At 39.7% G+C, this 24,272-nt stretch overlaps 1 protein-coding gene across 21 annotated transcripts in view; it reads left to right on the forward strand.

Moving 5' to 3' along the window:
- The window catches only part of LOC113579187 (receptor tyrosine-protein kinase erbB-4), a 165,432-nt gene that overhangs the window by 65,581 nt on the left and 75,579 nt on the right, over positions 1-24,272 (forward strand). For all 21 annotated transcript variants that reach the window (XM_081700975.1, XM_081700987.1, XM_081700977.1 and 18 more), the window contains 2 exons: positions 7,646-7,797; positions 23,572-23,758. In XM_081700975.1, coding sequence (XP_081557101.1) covers positions 7,646-7,797; positions 23,572-23,758 — 339 coding nt within the window. The remainder of the gene's footprint in view (positions 1-7,645; positions 7,798-23,571; positions 23,759-24,272) is intronic.

Genomic DNA, 24,272 nt, shown 5'->3' on the forward strand with positions numbered 1-24,272 from the left:
AGCATCACCAAGCAAAAACTCAACTCGATGCTTTTTGATACCATAAACTGACAAATGACGCATGCCCCCTCCAGCTCGGAGGAGACACCGCCCTGCTGAGTAGGTACCTTTTTTTTGTACTTTGTAGCATTTTTTTATGTAGCATGTAGTACCATTTTTTGGTTGAATATGAAGCAGTTTTTGGCTCAGTCATTTGCATCATGTCGCACAAAATGGCTTGAATGGCAGGACACAGTCCAAGTGCCAATTACTGCAGCACTGGAATTGCAGCAGCCCGATGGTAAGTGCAGCTCCATATACCACACAACCTGACCTCATATGTACATATTTACCTATTCATATTCATTCAGATAATTATCAAAGGTTATCAAATGGTTATTATGGCTGTCAAAGGGTTAAGAAGAAAAAGGCAAAATAGATGTATTACTTTACATCATGATAGCCATTATTACTATCTGGAAGGGGGGGGGGGGGGGTTGTAAGCATTACATTGTATGTTACCAGCTAACTATTTCATCCAGTAACTATGACAATAATATCTGGTTCGTATACCATCATGAAAGCATTTCCAGAAATTAATTCACAATTTACTTAATAATACAGGAACTGTTTTTCTTTTGAAATTGGTGAAGTATTGCAAGAGAATTATTATTTCTGTAGGCAGTGCAACTGCCACCAAAAGAGAGTTGAGCTGGCGTGCTATAAAAAAGCAGCACGGATGCTAATGAACGCTTGTGGTAGTGCAGGAGGAAAAAGATGAATCCATCATGCCTCCAGTCGGCCTGGACGAGATGTTCGAAGTCCTCCCTTTAGCAAGAGAGCCACGGGCTTTTCATGGCCTTCATTTTTCTCTCCATTACCACTCATCTATCTCCGTCACTACTACAGTCAAATAAATGTCATCTGTCTGAGGTGTAGGTCCGCCATGCATCACTTCACTCATCCTCTGCTCACCCTCAAACTCCCCCCCCCCCCCCCCCCAATCTGGGACTTGAGGCTCCTCCCACCCCACCCTCCAGGATTGGGGAAAATTACTTTCCCCACCAAAGAAAAGCCGGACACCACCTTCCCCCATTACCCTCCCTGCCATGGCCCATGTCTCTCAGGAGGTCTGCAATAAAACCCGCCCTCACTGGGGGCAGAGCCTTGGGCCTTAAATCAGATCTGCTGCATGGGTCTTAATAGGAATATGGATCAGATACCCATTCCTCTGACGATATTGGCCCAGGCACGGTGCGTGAGCTGCGCTCTAAATGTCACTGTTGCTACTATTTACACCTCTCCTCATGCCATTTAAGCAAATTGTTATTGATCCATGGGCCTGATGTGCAAAGGGGATCTGTTCACATCGTTGCACACTCACACCCAGGGAGAGCCTTGGCCATGCATGCTTAGTCCCAGAGTCACTGGTTCCTTGCTCTCATTTGTCTCAGTGTGTAAAGATGTAAATGAGATGTAAATGAGATGTAAAGATGAACGTGTAAATTAGGCCAGCACAATAGATCGCTGGTTAATTGTTATCACAATACTGACTTTTGCAGTACTGAAATTGCGGAGGATGGTGATGTGCAAATGAGCCTACGGACAAATAGGTTTTTTTTTTTTAAATCTTGATACACTTCACATGTTTTAATAAGTGCAATCATTTTGATTAATAAAGGCAATAATTCTGCTCATAGTAATGCAAGATAGACTTTAACCATGTGACATTAAGTTCATCAATGCATATAATGCAGGACATCTCACAATCACAATATAATATTATTGCCATATTGTATGGTCCACCTAGTATGGTCGTCCAGGCCAGATGAACTGTGCCTCTATGTGTAACAACAACACAAGTGGAACTTCAGAAACCTCAGATCTTACCTGATGAAGCATTCCCACCCTCAGCTAAAATTTGTTTATGCTGATGATTTTAAGAGATTGCTGTGCAAGTTCATGTGCAGTGGGGAGAGTGTAGCCCGCATTGGGAGGTGAGACGGCCCAAATGTACGATTAGGGTGTCGTTAAGGGCAAGGAACTAAAGCCGAGCCAAGCTGCTTCATCAACAGGCTGTGAGCTCCAAGATGTCGAGTCACAGATGATGTGTGGGAGTACTAACAGGATCAGCACTAATGCGGCGATTCATCACTGTATTGACCTGGTCTGGGCCTAGGTAAGCCTCGCTCTGGATGAGAGCTCTCATTGCTCGTCTCAAAACCTGGACGTCATTCTCCATTGCCCATTGCCAGGGTCTGGGCTTGAAGCTTCGGTGATGGAACAGCAATTCTCAGCACCTCATTTGAAATGGACAGGATATGGAATTGGTGAAAAGTACAGGGTCCAAAGAGAATCAAGCAGATCCTTCACCATATTTTGAAACCTGGATGGCATAAAAAGCATGGACATTCCAGATCCGGGATCTATTGCCATTTTTCCACTGGGCAGTGTGGTAATTGTCCTATTCCTACTCCGAACCAAGATCTATCCAAACCTTGTCCAAATACCTGTTTCCATTTCCCGTAGCATAACAGAACTGTAAAAGTGGGAAGAGTATGCAATGCTATGCTATGCAATGCTCATGGAAACAGTAAACACAAAACAATAGAGAAGCTTCTGATTCTGATTTACCTTTTGCTTAGCATTTGGTTTTACATAAAAGACAGAGACAGAAAAAGGTAATGAAAAAAGGGAGACCAGTCAAAAAAGAGCACTCAAAAAGAGAAACAAACTTTGGAAGACAAAGACATAGCTTTTGTTGGTCTGCACAAAGAGCTAATGCAGATAATTAGCTAATCATCTGTTAAAGTTAGCCTTTATTGGTATAGTTTTAGATAAATAGGTTGTAAATAATTCTAGCTAGCTACTCAAGCTTGTGTCTTCCACTGGGTTTTTAAAATGGCAGTTGTCCTAATGTGACTTGACTGATGATTCTGTGTCAATTGCGTTTAACCTATCAGTGATCAGCACTGCTTCAAGCTCGGCCCATACATTCCAGCATGCTTGGTACCCAAGTACAAAGAGTAACCAAGTTCATTTACATTTACATTTACGGCATTTGGCAGATGCTCTTATCTAGAGAGACTTACAAAGGTGCTTTTCATTTACTAACAGAATGTATCCTAACCAGTACAGTAGGTTAGAGTTCAAGATGCCATTGAACTAGAATACTGTTGAAATACAGAGATCAATGTTGATGCCTAAAAGTGCACATAAGCTCTGTAACAGACAACAATAAGTGCATTAAACCATACCTTACAATAAGTACTATAGTTTCAGTTACTCAACATAGGTGTAGGATCAGTGTTCATTTAAATATTCCACAAATAGATGGGTCTTCAGTCTGTGTTTGAAGACTGCAAGGGACTCTGCAGTCTGGACAGGTCAGGAAGTTCGAGCCACCATCTGGGAGCCAGGACAGAGAATCAGTTTCGATGCTTGTCTTCCATGAGACTTGGAGTATGATATTTCAATGGCTTTGACCATTGACATCATGTATGGAGGGCCTGGTCCACAGCAGCAGAGTGACATTTGTGAACTTTGAAAGATTGAAGACCAGACAGGCTGCTGCACTCTGGACAAGTTGTGGAGGTCTGATGGCTCTTAGCGGAAGACAAGCAAGTATCGAGTTTCAATAGTCTAGCTTTGAGATGAGACTGCACAAGCACCTGGGCAGCTTCCAGTGAGAGAAAGTGTCAAATTCTTTGTATGTTACAAAGGAGAAACCTGCAAGACTGGGTCAGATTTGAAACATGATTTGAGAACAACAACTGGTTGTCCAAAGTTATGCCCAGTCACACTATACTGCACACACTATACACTGTCACACTATACTGTCTGCTCTAGAAGGGATAATGACAGACATGATGTCAAAAAGCTCATGTGGCCCTGGATTCTATGGTCACTATACTGTCTGCTCTAGGAGGGATAATGACAGGCCTGATGTCACGAAGACTCGGGTGGTCCTGGATCTTATGGTCATATGTGGTCACTACACAGTTTGCTCTAGCAGGGATAATAACAGGCCTGCTGGAAACTTTGGACTACTGCCTTGTGAAATAAGAGCAGTGCTTGTGACAAGGCTTCAGTCTGTTAGCTAGCGGGGGTCTGTGCTTTGTTCCTTTTTGGCAGCCTCTCAGCTCAGGAGTTCCTTGAGCTGATTGGACGAGTGCCCCTCCCCCCCAACCAGCACATGGACGTGTGTGTGTGTGTGTGTGTGTGTGTGTGAGTGTTTGTTAGTAGGGTTTGGCAGGGATGGGGGGGGGGTGTCAAGTTGGAATCACAGCTTTCTAAATCTGTATTGCTAACCTGCGAATTCACAGAGAGAATGAATGAAACGGGGCTGGCATGGATACATGTCCTCAAGGCTGGAAGTATCCCATTTTCATTCTCGAACTGTGAGGTGAATTGAGTGTGCCGCCTGGAAGAAAATTCATTCAATTGTAAATGCACCGTGACATTATGTGGGTTTTGGGGGGAAAAAAGACAACGACTTTTGTTTTTGGTCATTGTGAAAGACTTTATTTTATTGCATTTTAGTTTGAATTGATTCTTCAGTGTGCATGTAACTGTCATTGAATAGCTCTTGTTGAGTGACTTTCTACAGCCTATAATTTAGGTTAAATGGTGTTCTACAATGGAATATCTCCTGCAGTTTAGGATAAATGGAAAGTGGAAAGTGGAAAAAAAAGCTTAAATTCACATTTTGTCAAGTATTACTTGTGTTTTCCTGTAAGGACCTTAATTTTAAATAAGGGCATACTTTGCTTTAAACTTTCGCAGTTCTTTAACAAACTGCAAGGTCATTGTAAACAACTATTGGACCTATGTTCCAGTCTGGACTGCTAAATTTCCTGCTGAATCCACAGTCTCACTCTGCTGGGCTCTCTCCGAACACTGGTTCACTCTGGTAATGAGTGGGTATTATTGGGGACTGTGACCAGGTAGAGTAATACAGAAGTCCTCGAATTGAGAGGATAACAGAGCTGAGTGGAGAACCTTAAGGGCTCAGTAACCACTTATTACGTGCCTGTCTGCAGCTCGAATGGTAACAGTGGCCACACAAACACACACACACACACAATAAAAACAGGTTTGGTTATATACGCAAACCCATTTTTCTCACTCAACACCCATGCAAAAAAATAATCAGAATTACCAAAGATTAATTTTAATATATCAACCTTTAGCATTCACAGTTCAGTACATCTCTCTCTCTCTCTCTCTCTCTCTCTCTCTCTCTCTCTCTCTCCTCATCACCTGTGATTTACCACCATTATTTACTCATATTTATTGAAAACACACACATGCACGTGCTAACCACACATTCAGCTGTATATCACCATTTCGCCTCCAGGGCTTAGTGACCCTCTTCTGGCCAGAGATGAGAGCAGTGCAAATACAGCCAGGCTGGAGCACAGAGAAGCTCAATGGACCATGGCACGAAGATGTGAGAGGTGCCAAAAGAGTCGCCACATGCTCGCAATAGACTTGCGCATGCAAACATTGGTGTCTATGTGAGGACTTGGGTGTGAGAAGAGAGCTTGTTCAAATGAAATAAGTTTGACTTTTTTAGTTTTTCTAGTGAAATTCACATGTTGTGAACAGAATGCTGACACTCACAAACACACACACTCTCCCTATAGTGGATGTGAGAGCCCTGGTGTATCTGTCACTCTCTACCAAACATACACACACACACACACACACACACACATACACACTGGGTGTTGTATCTGAGGACCCAGGCAGAATGACACAGTTGGTTTCACACTTGCACACTGTACCATATGCGAAGCCGTTTGGGTGTTTGGGGGCTGCAGACAGAGCAGATGGTTTCTGGATGACCCAAGGAAGGTGTTTGATGTTAGGAAGGAGGTGGATTTAATTAAACGTCGTCTATCACCCATGTCGGGGCTGAAGTCAGCATGTCAGGGCTGAGAGGCCTGGAGCCCTGTGCTCGACCGATTGCCCTGATCTCTTCACCCCAGGCAGGAGCCACAAGCCCACACATAAGAGTTCCTTTCACTTTAAGGAAGAGGCAGTGAGCAAACACAGATCTGGAGGTCATGTCATGAAGAGACTTGCAACCACTTGTCATTACAAGTACATGACCATTAAGCCCCATTGTTACATTTGATGGCAAACATAAAGGTAAGGGCCTTGGTCTCCATTCTGGCACACAGTTTCCAGATGATTCAAAAGGAGGTGGAACGAGGTTCAACCGCATGTGCATCTTTGCGTGGTAATCAGACTAATAAATTCCTATTGCTTTTTCATACACAGATTCATCCATATTGAGCAAGGTTATGGCCAACAAATATGAGAAGGGGTCACCTGAGCTTGCTCTTCAGCCCTAGTTTTTGTAGTTTTCTTTATTTGAATTTTAAACAATACACTTAACCAATGAGCAAAAAGGTGCTTGCTTAAGGAATCCCTCATTGCGATAATTCAGAGTTCTGAATAACAGAATTATGGTAATATGAAAGCCAGTTTGTTTTCCCTGTTCTATATTAGTAAAATTCTCTATTAGCAAAGTCATTCAACTTGTTCTCTTTTAGTAAAGTCCAATCATGAAGTTGTTTTAGCAACCTCAGGGTTTACGTTCTGAATGCACTACCATAGGTTAGCATAGGTTATGGAAAAGTCATTTAATAATTTAATCAAATAAGCCATATACAATACGTTGTATACAACAACGGCAAAAAAAAGAAAGAAAATTATATAATATTTTAGGAGTGTATTTTTTTGTTACTTGTTAATTTTCTGATTAATGTTTTTAGGATCATTATATTTAATTTTGGGTTTGACCCTTTTTAACTCTAGTGAACATTTATAATAGCACGTGTGATGAAGGGGTTCATCCCGGGCGAGACATGGGATGTAGAGCAAGCTGAGAGCACAGAGCAGAATTTAGTCAAAGTGAAAGTAAAACACAAACTGGTGAGCAAACAACAAATTGTAGATGAACATGTACGGGCTTACAGCAGAGTGATGCTAGTGCAAGCAGTGCACCCAGAACACAGGACAGAGTCAGTGCATGGAACATGGAACGACAACCTAGGCTACATACACAAGGGTTTAAATACATACACTAACAAGATACAAATGAGACAGGTGTGATTGGTAATTGAATTGGTTATTAAATTCAGTTGAACTAAAGGGCGGGGGGTTCAAACAAAGCTGTCAGACTAAGAAACAATTACATCAGCATGTGGCGGGCCTGGGGGGTGGGGGAGCATGCCATTACAGCATGTCAAAACGGTACTTCATAATAAAAGGATATTTATAAGAATCTGTCAAATACAAAACATATGAAAACTGTAACTGCAAACGACAAGACTAATGAGGGTCTAATATGTTTTAAAAATGACAAAAAATATAGCTATTAAACTCAATCATATATGATTTTTACAGACCTGAGGCTTTTAGCTTAGAATTCAACTTAACATTTCAGAGACATTGAATCCAGTGTCTACTTCATTTTCACCAAATTTTGTCTTTTGTATTATGCGGTTCATTATATATGCAGTTAATTATGCATATTATAATATTTATTATGCATAATGAGCTCAATGTATGATGAGCTGCCTGTTGCCAAGTGCAACAGATGATCTATATGCATAGTTTCAAACATTCACACATATTTCTGTCTGTTTTACAGTGTGTCCTGGAACTGATAACAAGCTCAGCACCCTGTCAGATCTGGACCAGCACTACCACACTCTGCGCAAGTTCTACGAGAACTGTGAGGTGGTGATGGGCAACCTGGAGATTACCAGCATCGAACACAACCGCAACCTCAACTTTCTGAAGGTGAGTTGAGCCAATGCTTGACATAAACCCTATATCATCAGACCTAAACCTAACTAACTGTAGTCTCAAAGTGAGACAGTCAAGTTCTACCTTTATATTCTACAATTCTAAACCCTAAATCCCAATTGCTAAACCTAATTTACCACAAACTCAGCATTCTAAATGTGAGTCAAGCCAACCTTGATCAGTCCCTAAAATCTAAAGCCTCATTCTAAACCACCGCATCAACATCATAAAAAAGTAGGCCAGTCATAATTCCAAACTGCAACCCCTAACAAGCTGAATTTTCCACCTCCATCACCATCTCCATGCTGTTGTGTTGTTGAGAGCATGAAACTCCACTGCTGCAGATTTTGCTTACATCAGAATATTGCAGTGGAAACAATGAGTATATCAGCAGAAGATGAAAATGCATGTTTGGTGCAGTAAAATGGCCCATATGAAATGTAAGCTGTGGGTATGTTACCATGTCGACTAGTGCTTTATAAGCTTGATTTTGCTTTTGTCAGTGCAGCACGGTTTCTAAGCAAGAGTAGATATACTTTCAAATTGAAATTCAGATAATGTGCATATTGTTGCTGACTTGAGAAACATTTGTTCCATCTGAATAACGATAAGAGACAAGTGAAATGTAGACAATATTTGAATGTCCCGTTCTCTAGCTCTAAATTGTAAATCACAATTTTGTTCAATCATGTCATCTCAAAAAAAGAACTCACATCGAAATAGGCACAACAATATCAATAAGATGTTGCATTATTTAAAAAGAAGAGTAAATTACTACATTACAGCTCTTTTGTTTTGACACCCACATTGAAGCTACTGTTAGGAGAGAGAGAAAGGGCCTATAAATGTTGATAATTGCCTTGCCTTGCCTTGTTATTAAGGTTCATTCATCTTCACTTATGAGAATGATATCTTTGTTTCATTACTGCTTCATTTCTTATATTTTTCCTAATAGAGAAATTTATGTTCTCCATTCTGTACTTTTAGCTCAGGCCAGTGGGGCCAAGTCATACAAATCCAGCTAAGCACTAAGTGGTCTGAAATTTACAGACAGTCACTATGGGTGTTATGCTCCACCCTCACATTCACCAATGTGTGCAAGTGGAGACTTGCAGTGAGTTGAGTATGACCAACACCAGGAGAAAACTGGGTTGGAAACTATGTAAAAATAATGCAGTAAAAAGCTTATTAGTGTTTGTCTGCTTAATCATAAAAGGGAGTGTTCCTTCTGGCATTGGATCTGTAAAAGAGTCACATTTTAAAGAGCTGCAGTCACAGTTTGCTGCAAATACTCAGAGTAACCCCTATTCTCAATCTGCACATCCAGTGCAAACTTCCTTTCTGGCTTTTGCCATGTGTAATGAACTGAGTCACAGCTAATTACCACACTCCCATTTCAAAATAGAGTCCATAAACATTTCCATTAGCCACGGAGTCATTAGCACAACAATTAGGCATCTGGGGGATTGATAAGGGGTATTGGTAGGTATGAAGCTCTCTCTCTGTCTCTCTCTCTCTCTCTCTCTCTCTCTCTCTCTCTCTCTCTCTCTCTCCCTCTGTCTCTTTATGTCTGTCTCTTTCTCTTTCTCTTTCTAGCCCATATGCGTGGTTAGTCTCATGGCCATTTGCGCAAAGTCTCTGCCACAGTATGAGAGGTTTGAGCTTATCTGACACCCCAGATTCAGGAAGAGTATGCCCACGAAGGAATCCCTCTTTGCCTTTTCTTTTAATCTTTGACACTTCCATTGATCTCAAGCAACTGAAACATTATTTATTACATGTTTAGGTTTGCTTTTATATTAAATAATATATTGTTACTACTGTTACCATTATACCCTCTTTCACACATACAGCTGTGTATATGTGTGAAATGTTCCACTGGGGTCTGAAACGTTCCCTAATTTGTGTTCTCTCCATCTGTATACCTGTGTATGTAATGCCATGCATATTAAGGAAATTGTATCAATCAATATGAAATGCTAACCACATATTTCTTCTATATACACTCACTGACCACTTTATTAGGTACAAGTTGGACCCATTTTTGCCTACTGTCTTAATTCTTCATGGCATCAATTCAAAAAGGTGCTAGAACCATTCGCATTCCTCAGAGATCTTTATCCATATTGGCATGATAGAATCATGCAGTTGCTACACCACCACCACTACCAAAACACCACCATGCAGTTGCTACACCACCACCACCAACACCACCATCAACCTACACTGTTGATACAAGGCATGATGGATCCATGCTTTCATGTTGTTTACACCAAATTCTCACCCTTCCAACTGAATGTCACAGAAGAAATGGAGATTCATCAAACCAGGTAGCAAGCATTTTTCCAATCTTCTACTGTCCAATTTAGGTGAGAATTGTAGCCTCAGCTGCCTGGTTTTAGTTCACAGTAGTGGTACCTGGTGTGGTTTTCCCCTGCAATAGCCCTGCTTCGAGTGTTGATGTGTGCGTTCAGAGTTGCTTTTCTGCATACCTCAGTTGTAACAATGGTTATTTGAGTTAGTGTTTCCTTTCTATAAGCTCTAACCAGTCTGGCCATTCTCCTCTAACCTCTGGCCTCAACAAGTTATTTTGTCTTTTGAGAACAACTTTCTATCCCCAGAGATAGTTGTGCATGAAAATCCCAGTAGATTAGTACTTTTTGAATTACAAAGACCAATCTGTTTAGCACCAACAACCATGCCACTTAAACCACCTTTCTTCCCCTTTATATATACTCGGTTTGAACTTATTGAACTTTGTGTTGACCATGACTAGTGTTTCAGAAACTTTCTTCTGTCACAGTGAGTAAATAAAAGTACATGCAGAACATCTATGATGTGTGTTTTGAAATTCAAACAGCTTGGGTAATGGCATCACTTTCTCAAGAAGGGATCAGAAGTAGAGAGGAAGTTTTACTAAAGGATAATCGTTTGCCAAACTTTCTGAGATGCTTAATAAGGCATATGACAAATTCACAATCTGCATTGATTGTGAATTTCAGGCCATTATTAGCCTGATTGGCCGTCTTTAATCAGAACTTAATCAAAACTTATTCTAGTGTATTTGCATTACTTAGTAATTTTTACATAATTCCAATCAGTGAACCCCAGGAAAGAACTTGAACCAGTTGAGATAACTAAATAGCTAAAGGAAGTTTGCTCCTTTGACAATTTGAATTGGGCATTTCCGAGCATTGAAAGTGACTCGAGCTACCCCTACACCCCTGCTTTTGCTTTGTCCAAAAATGCTGATGTGGTTAGCAGTAAATGGAAGTTAGTGAAGACTGTATGATGCATACCTATTGCAATGTAATGCTAAATACATTCCTGGGAAAAAATGTGTATTTTTAGTCTAAGCATTTAATACATATAGAATTTGAGATATTTTACTTCACATGAGAGGTTTTACTTTACATGACCTTTGGGGATAATGATGCATGTTAATGACGGTGCAAATGATATGCTGCCCAGAAGATGTTATTAAAAATGAAATCATGGTAAAATATGTCTTACATGTCCCTACTCCTAAAATATACCATTACTGCTAAAGTATCAAGTTCCCCAGATTTAGCTACACCTGATTTTAGTCTTTGCCTGTATCCAGATTTGCCTCATTTTTGCCTAGGTAGGAAGATAACATACCCTAAGCTGCCAGGAAGACAAGAGCAGTGAGAGAGTGAGAGTTCCCTCAGACACTTCCAAGCATTACCAGTCACTCCAAGACATTCCCTGACACTCCCTGACACTCCCAGGCACTCCTAGACACACCCAGACATTCCCAGATGCTCCAGATACTCCTAGACAGTCCCAGATGCTCCCAGATGCTCCAGACACTCCTAGACACTCCCAGACTATGGCTGCAGATGACTGTTTGGTGAAAACTTGCCTGTCGCACTTGCACGCGTAGAGTCTGATGGGTGGTTCAGCTAAGGCCTGACAGCTAAATCCTGACAAAGCAGTCTTTGTGTCTACCTGATTTAGAGACATAATGGGCACGTTAGCATAAGCATATTTTGCACATGCCAAATGGCCTGTATATTAGCAATATTGCTCATTTTTAGTTATTAGAAGATAATGTTATTAGAAAATTTGTCTTTAAAAATGTAAGTACTTATTTAAAATAGCTTGAAAGGCCCTTTGTAGTCACCCTTCTCACAGTGTGTTCCATTTAATGGAATGAATTCTAAAAACACACTGTGAAAAGATTTTCTCAGTATGGCACACTGTTAACCAAGCTAAACCTACATGGCTGAAAATTATATATCACATATTTAACCAAGATCTGTAAATGAATCTTCATTTTCTTTCTTTCTTTCTTTTTTTTAAATTAATTAATTAATTTATTTATTTATTTATTTAACATATTTCCATTCATCCAATAGGTATATTACTCTCACATGCACACATTTCTCACTTTTTTAAGATGCTAAATTGTTCTAAACTCTTTAAACTTCTAAACTGTTCTATTACCCCAATGGAAGCCAAACCATTAGTACAGTCAATGCATACAGATAAAAGACTGATGGATTTGATCATTACATATCTAGCTGATTCTGGTATTCAGGGCTCTCTGTGAAGTTTAGGCATGTATCATTGTGTTTCCTTCTTTTTAGCCTGGTTTGAAAATTCAGTGCTACATCAGCCATGGTGCCTGTGAGTACTACTTTGATAATGGTATTTACCACGTGTACAAACAGTATCTCCTCTTCTCTCTCTCATGCTGTTTCTCTCCCTCTCTCTCATTAATTTTCAATGTTATGCCTTATAGCCAAAACAGCAATCAAAGAAAAGTTATGCTTGCTTGCCCTGCAAATGATTTGCCTGGTTGACCCACAGAAGTCAGAAGCTTTATTCACTCTGTTTCCTTCATATAGTGAACTCTTGCAGAAATCACACCTCCATCACAAACTGAGAGGTGTTTAGGGACATCATTTCAAAGCACATTTCAAAGCAGTTGGGGTAGAAAAGAAACAACAGCTATCCTCCTATCCTACCCTCTTCTCTTTCTCTTTTCTCTTCACTGTTCTCCCTCTCTGTTTCCCTGCCTGTCTGAGTAACAGAGACCCAGAGGCTCAGAGACAACAAACTTCACAGAATGCGGCCCTGCTCCCACAGCCCTGAATTCTCTCCATCCTCTTTCTCCCTCCCGTTAACGCTCTCCAGGCAGATGGCCCGCCAGTGCTCACAGGCAACATGTGGTCATCTTCTTCACAACATCCCCCAAAAGTGTACAGGCTTCTCCCAGCAGGGTCAGACACATATTGCCACACTCTTGTGCATAAAAATGTTTGTGCTTTGTTTCCCTACTCACTATGAAGATATTTTTCCTACACATTTCCCACATATCATAATCAGATGGGAATAATGAACCATGTTTGAATGTAAATTTTCACTGCACATCGAGAGAAATGCAAAGCTGTCTGCCTTTTTTCCTTTGAAGAGGAATATTCATGTGTTGTTCACTGGGTAGGTGTTATCCAACTTTCTAACACAAGGAAACGTAAGTCATAAAAATGTGAAGCATGCATGTCTGGTAGGTCGTTCTCCATTCAGTGGCGTGGATTCTGCTGTGTTCAGGAGGACAAGCATGTGCACAATGACCTGCCAGTATAGCCCACTCTGTTTTGAACAATGCTTCAACTGTACACTCACTCTGGAGCTCTTTCCCACAGACCATCAGCTGACATTGTCTGTGGCATCCATGAGTTTGCAGCCTTGTTTGAAAGGTGGAGTTGTGGAAAAGTGAGATGATAATACAAGGCATACACACCCGACCTCTTTCTGCCTTTCTCTCGTACACATGCACACGCACACACACACACACACACACACACACACACACACACACAAGTGAATAATAGCAGTCCTTTTCTGACATTAAAAGAGAGGGAGAGATGGACGAGAGTGCTTATCACAGTGGAGCTCAAGGGATGCCACAGTAAAAAAGGAAAAGAGATGGAAAGAGGAAGTGAGAAAGAGAGGTAGAGAGAGGAGGAGAGATACACAGAGCCTGTCTGTCTTTATCTAGACTTTTTCAAGCCTGTGACAACTCTCAAAGCCTCACGCTCTCATTGTACAGTACAGTGTCATAGCTCTCTCTCACACACACAAACACACACACGCACACACACACACACACACACACACACACACACACACACACACACACACACACACACACACACACACACACACACACACACATACATGCATACACACAGCTACAGCTATAAAGTAGGATGCAAAATTGTCAAGTTCCTTTACCACATGCTGTGAAACAAACATTTTTGAGTGTATACATAAAAAACTTTTGAGTTTTCAGTCTGAAATCTTCCTCTCTATGCAGTACTTTGCTTTACTAACAATCAGTTTTACTAACAAAACAAATTGTTAGTAAACAATGATTATTACTTTACTAAACTTTACTAAACAATGACAATGAATGTGTAATTGGCACTGTGAACAGATCAGACCATTCCTGAGAACAGCCAGGTGTAGTGGTTGTGATGGGTGTGGTGAGTTGATGGATTTAGCGGGTGTGTCGGGTAGGTGGCATTGGGCATTTTACTGAGCCGCTTCTCATGAAGACCTTGAATGTTTTGTGCATTTCTGTCTTTTCCACGTGGTCGCTCTCTGCTTTGGAATCAACGTAACCCTCACTGCCCACTAGACTTCAGTGCCCTCCCATGGCCCACAAGGGAGACTTGCTCTTGAAGAGACAGCAGCTATGAGACTAAGTCTCTGGTAATGCTGAATCTTTTGGCACTGTTGAAATATGGGATATAATCAATGCCTCCATTCATTTTTTAAAGTGAGGGTTAAGTATTACTCCCTCCAAATCACAGCATGTGTATATATATATATATATATATATATATATATATATATATATATATATATGTTGCTGTTGCTGTTGTATAATTATGAATTAGTCAAGAATGGGGCTGGTCATAAATCAAGCTCACCCATATGAGAGAGGATTGTCCAGTTCACTGGATTCTGCATAAATGCATACATGTTTTACATTCAAATCAAGATAATGCATAGACATCTCACCCCCCCCCCCACACCTCCCCAAACTAATACGTTCCCTGACTTAGGTCCCTGTGAAATGTGCAGTCATTTAATAATACAATTAAAATTATTTTTGAGGACATCTAATTATTATCCTCACGTGTTTCAGCGTTCTGGAAACATGTCAGAATCATGTAAAATATATGGTGCATTTGACATCTGCCCTTTTAACCCTTTCATATTTCCATGACCCCTATTGCATATTGTTACGACAGAGACAGAGAGCCATTTACCCAAGAATTGATGTAAACGTGGCTTTAACAATGGCTCAGTGTCAGCTTCTGGGCATGTATTGCTTTATTGTACCCACAGCCATGAAAGGGTTAATCCTATTCCTGTTCTCAGTGCACTTGGAACTCTTCATAGGCTCACCTATTTTGGAGTGAAAATGTCAAGCCTGCAATTTTCCCATTTTGTGCCTTTCCACAGTGAGCTATGTGTCGCAATTTTACCCTCTCCCCCCTCTAGAAGGCTCTTTGGCCCTCAAAATGTAGGGCTCCTTATCCTCTTCCTCAGCAGAGTGGGCAGGGCTGTAAATTAGACCATGCTGAAAGAGGTCACTTGACTACTCTGACTTGGAGCTTCCATGGCAGAAGCTAAGCACCCGCTAGCACTAAAACTGTCACGCTCCCGCTCCAAGAGTGGCAGGAGAGAGCTGTAACCATGGTGGTGAGTGCAGAACACTGGGTTGCAGCGGTGTGGGCACTAGTGTGTTAGTGTTGGTGCAATTATTGCTTATTACTGGGGAAAATGAGGGAAATTGTTATCTATTGAGCCCTACTGCTGCTGCCCCCCCATATGCTAACCTTACATCACAAACGACATGAACATGACAATACCGTTATCATCCTGAGGAGTGACGACGTAGATTTGCTGCATATCTGTAGCCTGCGAGTTCACATGCAAGGCTGCAAAATAAATACAAACAAAAATCATGACACGATAAGAAGAGGTTGTCATGGAATTTCTAGGAATTCATCACACCTTAGACCTTATTTAAAGCGAAATAGATTTAATAGTAAAAAGAACTTCCAAGCATAAGAAGGACCAGGTCTTGCTCACAGAGAAGCTGAGAAGAGAGGAGGCCTGAGCAGACAAACACACACACACACACACACACACACACACACACACACATATACACACACACACACACACAAATAAATGCACTTGAGAGGTGTGTGATTCTGATTATGATTCTATTTCTTAACAGTGGAGTATGTGTGCAGGTACACCTGAAGTTTAACTCTTTTTTTTTTTTTTTTTTTTGGTACACTGTTGGACCGGGACAATTAATATCTAAGCACAAGAAAAAGAAAATAAAAGTTCTGTTTAAACAAAGCAAATGAGAATAAACCTCCCCATCCTTATATGTCTGTGATTGTCAAATCCATTAAACAATAAAAGTTTATAATTTGTCCCAGAGCTAAGTATATAGCAGAATTGAGTGAATACCATGGCCAGGTATTTGGTTATACCTTCACCAACCACGGACCGTTTTACAGTCACAGACGAACCCTAACCCCATTATCACTGTTCAGCATCTGACCCTGGAACCACTACCAACCTGATGTTAATTGGATGGCAGACATGAATATGAAATTTTCCTGGTGGTGGAAACTTTATATCTCTCCCTCACCCTCACCTATGGTTGCTCTACTGTTGCTCAGCATGTGTCAGAACTAGTTTCATCATACCATATTTGGTAAATGTCTTTCTAATACATATCTTCTTTTCTAGTTTCATTAACTTTCCACATAGGGCTGGGAGTTATTAACAAAACCTAAAAAAAAAGGTCTTAACTAGTGAAATATATATGCATAATATTCAGGTAAATGCCATAAATGTAATACTGAACAAAATTTCCATCACAGTGGTAAACCTGTGCTCTACAGTTAGATTGATGAATCACCATTCAGTGATTTTCTACTGCCAGGCACTTCAAGTTCCATGAAAATTGTTGTTAAATTCCATGTATTATATGCATTATGTAAATGGTGGTATTTTTGGGCCCTTATTTGCATCTATTGAAGCAATAAGTCCACGATGTCTGTTTGCAACCTTTTGGAAGGATCTATTATGACACAATACACTCTCAGTAGCATATTCTTCACCTCAGCATCTAAGCAGCATTGTTATTCTAAATATTGTGGAACATATAAATTAGCTATTACTGTTCATGTTTTCTACTTTTGCTTTCTGAGTTGTCCCAAACAGAGGCTTCTATAGACTTTTCCCGGTGTGCGAACAAGGGTAGGGTTAGGGTTACTTCAAACCAGTCAGCGAATAATCATGCCTAATCTCTTCAGAATATGTTAGATGGAGTGTCTATAAGTGGGTGATTGTATAGCTTAGTACTGTGAAAAAATGTGTGACTAGTATAAGGTGGACATTTTTTTTATTGATTTTCTCTCCTCTTGATTCAATTTTTATTTTGATAAAATGTTTTGACAGCTTGCAAGAGTCATGCTATTTTGTTCAGGGTCTATATGACTACTGTTTGAAATGTATTTATTTTTCAGATTGAGATTGGTAGGTACTATTAGCTTAATATATTTATATCATATTAGCTGTTTATAATATTTATCTTCAGTGCAATTCTATTGTAAGATAAAGTTTATTGTTTAGTTTATTGCCTATTTCTGATGAATCAGAGACCATGATAAAGATGCTACATTTATGCAGAGACATGAAATAAAAGTTCCAGACCAAAACAAGCATCATAGTTTCAGATAAAAAATCTGAGATATGAATCCTCTGTTTTGATGTAGTGCAGATTTTTGTGCCTTTGTAGAAATATGATTACTCGTGGCTGCTTTATGGCACAGTGATGAAAATGCTACATTTGGAAAGGTTCTTCTATGTGTGGAGTCATGCTGGAGTTATGAAACCAAGAAGAAAAGGTGTCAAAATTACCATAAATCACTTGCATCAGCTTCTAAAGGTTAGATTTGCAACATCACAAAAGATTAAATGATGGAATATGTTTTTGTGACACAATAAGTATCACCATCCTAATTGTCAGATGTCTGTTCTTTCCATCTTTACCTAACACAATAAATGCAACTTATAAATTGTGGAATCATTGAGTGTTAAGTCGGTAACGACCCCTTAGTGTTAATTAAGAGATGCATTTTTAATTTAACCTAAAATAAACTTAGGTTTATCTTATGCACAATTTCAACCCAACAACTGTACTCATAACATTAAAACTACACGTTAGTGGAGTTGTCAGATAATTTCAGTGTGTGATATTTCCCAATTACTATTGGAAAGAAGGAATAAAATGAAAAGGAATAAAATGGAGGTCAAGATAAAACACAAATATTTCAGCTGAAAGGAATGGAGAATGAATGAAGATAAATTTACACATCAACTGATAGGAGATTGTGCTGCCAAGAATCCAACAAAGTCTCAAGTTTGAAATGAAAGCTTATAACCACGAACAAAGCCATGTTTAAAGTGACTAACTTCAAGTGAACACTGGAAAGGATGTTCTTTGTCACTTCACAGGGACAAAGACTGCAGTCAGACAAACAGAATGGGGTTAATCAAACCCTCATGTGTCTAAAGCCAATATTTCTGACACAAATGAAAAAGCTTTTTTTTTTCTTCTTTTTTTTTTAACCGGAGAATCCCTGTGGACAGTAGCAATTAGTTCAAGACTAGACAAATTTTTTGTCCGAAATGAGGCCACTGATGTTAAAATAGGGAAGCAACACTTGGATAAATGCTATAAAAATGTAAATTTAAATATTATTTATTTATTTATTTATTTATTTATATTTGAAAATGTTTCCACAGTTTCTGCTGTGCTCCATAGTGTACAGTTTGGGGACACCGTGTCCGGATGCAGCTCGAGAACACTGCATACTGAACAGAATGCAGATCATAACCAGTTTATTTTTTATAATTAGAAACATTCACCTGCTCAGAGTAACGGCAAGACACAACCAAATATGGTAATTGCAAACAAATATCACTATTTTGCCTTTTGTAGTTCTTTTCTTACAGGATGGAGGGTAGCATTCAGTGACCACTTTGCTTGAGAAGAAGAGTAGTGTAAAAGGCTTAAATAGTCATTTTTATAGGTTTATTCACAGAACACATTGGTGACATTAGCCTGACTTAACAAAACCTTTGTGGACATGTCTGCCAGGATCTGAGGAACTGACAGCAGCAGACTTTGCACTAGGTGAAGGTAGGCAGTCACCAGGGCCCCCAGGGGCAAACACAAACAAGATTTAATGTTAAATAACCTATTCTTAAATATACGTGAATATGTTTTATTTAAAAAATGCCTGTTATCTGCTAGTGTAACAATTATGCTTAGTAATCTTAATGCAGCACCTTCCCTGGTCTTGGCTTTAATGAACTGTTCTGGTTTGTTTGTTTGCTTGTTTGTTTGTTTGTTTGTTTGTTTTATGTAATGATGCCACTGTGTGAATTCAGACCAGTGCATGTAAGCACTGTAATTGTGTTGTGTCAAAGTTATTTTCTGAGTGTTGAAAGAGTTATCTGAGTGGAGCAGATAATTACAAAAAATGGGAGGGAAGTAGAAAATGTTAGGCCAAAAAATGCACCCAAAAAGTGTTTTTCACACTTGGTTTCCTCTTTTAATAATTGCTGGGATTTAAATGAAATAGGGCCAGAAGGCACACTCTTCAGCACAGCGCATGATAGGAGGGGACACTGTCCGGGACTGTGCCTGATGGGAGAGTGGGGGGGTAATGCATTGATCTAATAGGGTGTGGCTGACTGGTTCACTGGTTCAATGGGCTAATTGAGAATCTCTTCCCACAGCTGATGTGTGAGGATAGGTGTTTGGAAATAACATTAAACAAGTACACCACATTTTTTGCTTATCATTTTCTTATGTCTGTTATGCCTCTGCCGAGGTCTAGCACTGTACAGGATGTTGACTCGCATGGTTCCTTTTTGTCTCTTTTGGCAATGCAGCTGTAATGATTTGGCATCTCTCTCATAACAGTTCAGAGAAAGTCGGGAAAATTGGATCTTGTTGGAGTAAAGTGCATTATAGATAAAGGTTGCAAAAAGTGGCACGAGAGCAATTGAATTAGGTGAATTACACACAAATCTCCGCTGCTGGCTTCTGGCCCAGCTCACAGCTTGGGTGCCCTTTGTTGTGGTTGTCCTTGTTGCTAGGTAACAAGATTGTTACCTTCTTTTTTAACCAATATTCTTTTTTTTGTTGTTGTTAATAATTTCAGATCCCAAACAGACTGAAGTTTTGGATACAAGGAAAAAGTACAACTGATATTAAAGCTGTAAAACAAATAATAAAGCATTATTTGTTATAAAAAAAATAAATAAATCACAGTAACTCTCCCAGGAAATATTGTGGGAAATAAAGTACAGTAAAAATGTAGAAAGTAATATTTTCCCACTTTTGCTCATTGAAAACCGTGCCTTAAAGTGAAATGAATGGCAGAGACTTATTTTTGGAACAGTGATGCAACAACTGTTTTTCACTTAATGATATGACCGACTGAAAGGTATAATCTTCCTAATTGCAGCCTGCGGCAGGCTTGTACCTTTGATCATTGTGTGTGATGTCAGAAGGGGACACTGGGAATTGTAGTTCCTGTCTACTTGGGGAGTAACATGAAGCACAGTTCAGTTTGGCAGCTATTATGTGAGACGTAGGTGACTACTGCACAGATATCCTCCCGTACAGTCTTTCAGCATTAGCAAACATTGAAGGCAAAGGCTTCGTGGAGACCTGTCCTTACCAATCTTTATCACTGCAGCTGGTGCTGTGACTAGGAAACGAATTGGTGATGTGGCCATGAAAGCAAAGACATTGCAAATTTGTTCAACCATCTGTTCAGAAAAGAGCTGCGGTGGAATAATTAGGGATGTGCTTACAAGGGTGCACAAAATGTCTGAAATTTAGAGCCAATCCTAACTTTTAACAAAACCAATTAACCTCAGACAATTGAAATTAGGACTTCCAGATGCCCTGACCACAAGGAGTGAAGAGAACACCTGCACAGTGGATGTGATGCTCCCCAGGTAATAGTTTAATAACAGCAGAAAAGTTTTGGTATTTTGTAGGTGTTCATCAGACTTGCATAAAATGAGCATAAAAAGGATGTATACATATGTAGGTAACAATACAGTATAGGTCCTAAACATTTTGTCAGTGCAGAATTTCCATACCATTTATATATTAAATAGTTTGGACTTAGCTACTTTTATTTATTTTTACATTTTTCTACATTTTAGAAAAACAGTGAAGGTATTAAAATAATGAATTAGGAAATATGTTTATGCTATGTTAAACAAATATCTTTATATTGTTCTTTACGTTCTTTATATTCTTCAAAATTCTTCAAAGCCACCGATTACCTGACAGCTTTGGATAACAGTTTTGGATGCTCTTGGTATTCTCTTACCTTCTCATACCTACTTCATGAGGCAGCTGCCTATGATGTCCTGAAGACATTCTCATGTATACTGAGCACTTGTAGGGTGAGGGACTAAATTTCTGAATGTGCTGAAGGGACAATTAAAATTAATCTCAAACTTCATTATTATTATATTTTTAAATCGTATACTGTATATATTGTTTTGGAAATTTCATAAATATTTTCATATATATCAACTTTCACTATTTTTATTTGTTTTAGAAACAAATTTAAGCATAATCCATTAGATTAAAATGCCTTTATTACTATTAAGAACATATAGTAAGGTGTGTCCAAACTTTACACTGAGACTGTACATTCATTATGTCTCACTTAAAAAAAATAGCTTTCTTAAGTCTCCTTTTTGAGTCCCCTTTTTATCTTATCAGGAAACATTTGCATTTGCTGATGCTACAGTCTGCTTGTTTTAATAGAGCAGTATTTTTCCCAGATCCTGTAGTGATGCCGCGTTCTGTGTTTACTTGCATGCGGGTGTAACACATAAGCATCCTCACCACCATACACCACACTACAGGCACATTTCACAGGACATATGGTGTCACAAAGCAGTGGATGTTCATTTTTGTGACTGGGTCATTTAAAGAAAATATAATAAACAAATTCTTGCATATGGTGTATCTGCAATGGGTGCGACTGCTGCATTTATGATTGCATGAAGTAGACAAGACAGTAAAAATTGTACAAAGGCAGGTGATTAGCTCTTGACCAGCATATCATGTACATTGACAGAGTGTGTAAAAATTACTTAAGGAGGTCACTTAAAGACGATTTTGAGTGTCAAGTCAGATTTGGAGATATGCCAGTATATGATGACTGTTGAGAAAAAAAGGATTAACCCTGTAATTGATTTTTTTCCCCAAAAAACACAAGCCCATATGTCAGCATAAGGAATTCTTATCATAACACACCCAGGTTTTAGGGAGTTGGGAATCAGGAGGACTGGTATAGGGCTTGAAATAAGTTGCAGGAGGTGACAGGGAATCAGCACCATTAGTCAACACAAAGTTTACAAATCAATGTTGTTGCTTTCCACATAAGTGTGACAGCCATGTTCACCCAACCAGCCTCTGTGTCTCCAGCTTGATGGGGAGTAATGATTAGCTCAAACCCCTTTACTGGAAGGCATCATTCTGTCAGCCTCCACTGTGAGTCTCATCAGCGCTGAGCATCTCGTCAGGATGACTGGCTCTGCATGGAGCACCGCGGTCAGCACTCGAGCTCCTCCGGCGATCAGCCAGACGGCCGGAAGTCATGTCATGGCCATGTCATAAGCCCATTCTCCGATGACAGCTGGGCTGAATCTAGGGCTGGAGGTTGTCATGATCGATACTGGTGTGAGAGAGTAGGTTCAGCAGTCTAATAGACGTTTACGTCTGACTGCAGTCAAGTGCAGGTCTTGAATTTCACTATTTAGGGGCCAATCCATATGGCCTTTAATATGATCATTTCTAAGAGGATGAAAAATTCAACCGGCAAAGCAGGAAACGAACTCAGGTTTTTGATCCCTTGAAAATTTTTTTCACATGGTTGATTTCTGAGGTATATGCATAGATTAAATATATAAACCTTTGATAACTTAGACACAATTAAATGCATAATTGTTTGAAAATAATAACCCCAACACAAAACACACAAAAAGCTCAAGACTTCAGTCTGCAACCAGCAATGTTCATCTCAATTGGATTAACATTTATCACTATCACTGTCATTGTCTTAGTTAGCTAGATTAGTTTAGCCCTAATTAACAGTAGTGAAATGTCACTAGATATTCATTGTGCCTAAAGTGAAAGTTATGTTTCCCTTAATGAATATTCCTTTGTAGGTTGCTTCAAGTTCAAATTAAATCTATCTATCTATCTATCTATCTATCTATCAATCTATCTATCTATCTATCTATCTACATTTTCACAAAATTGAATGACATTGTATACAAGTGGAACAGTACTGGTGGCTCTATGGTGAATTTTATTGCCTGTTCACAAGCTTCTTGTACAGGAACATGCCATTGGGCTCAAGGACTGGAGCTGGAGAACTCAGTGTTTCTTGCTTTACTAATGTTAGGAATTGTAATTGTATCTTGTCCTGGGTCTGCACTTCAACTCAGAAGACTGCAAGTGTAACCAGAGTGTATTTTCTTCTCTTTTACTTCTTATAAAAGCTGTAAAGTCTGTTACTTTGCCTGGTGGCTCTCACAGAGTGTGAGCGTGGCTATTCTAAACAATTGATCTGGCGTGTCCCACAGTCTATCCGGGAGGTGACGGGTTACTTGCTGGTGGCCCTGAACCAGTTCGAGTACCTGCCTCTGGAGAACCTGCGCTTCATCCGTGGCACCAAGCTGTATGAAGGCCGCTACGCTCTGGCAATCTTCCTCAACTACAGGCGCGACGGCTACTATGGCCTCCGACAGCTGGGCCTCAAGAACCTCACAGGTATGCCCCCCCCCCTCTCTCTTTCTCTCTCTCTCTCTCTTCCCCTTTTTCTTTACCTCTAAATGAATTACTGATTCTTTCCCTATGAAGTAAACTCTGACATTTTGAAATGGCTCTTGTTATGTGTTCTCAATTAGCATGGCAACCCAAATCATGATTAGTCACACTTGTTAATTTGTTAGTTCAGATGGAGAAATAATTGCCACTGACTGAAATGCATTTTAAAAATGGTTTTGGCTCCACCACTGTGCAGCTCTTCCATTCCAATTAAATGCCATTTTTTGACCTCCGAACACACGTTTTACCAGAAGAAAAAAAAAAAGCTTTGCAAATTAACTTGCAGAATGCAAATCACCACTCAAACAGAAAGTGGAACGCAGTGTTACACCCATTTACTAAAGCAGGTCTAACTCCCTTTTCTACAATGAAATGCAATGTTATATTATGGGCTGCGGTAGCTCAATGGTATAGGTAATCGAAGGGTTGCCAGTTCAAACCCCACCACCAGCAGGTT

Source organism: Electrophorus electricus, chromosome 18, assembly GCF_041902795.1.
Source record: "Electrophorus electricus isolate QZ-2024a chromosome 18, ASM4190279v1, whole genome shotgun sequence".
NCBI lineage: Eukaryota > Metazoa > Chordata > Actinopteri > Gymnotiformes > Gymnotidae > Electrophorus > Electrophorus electricus.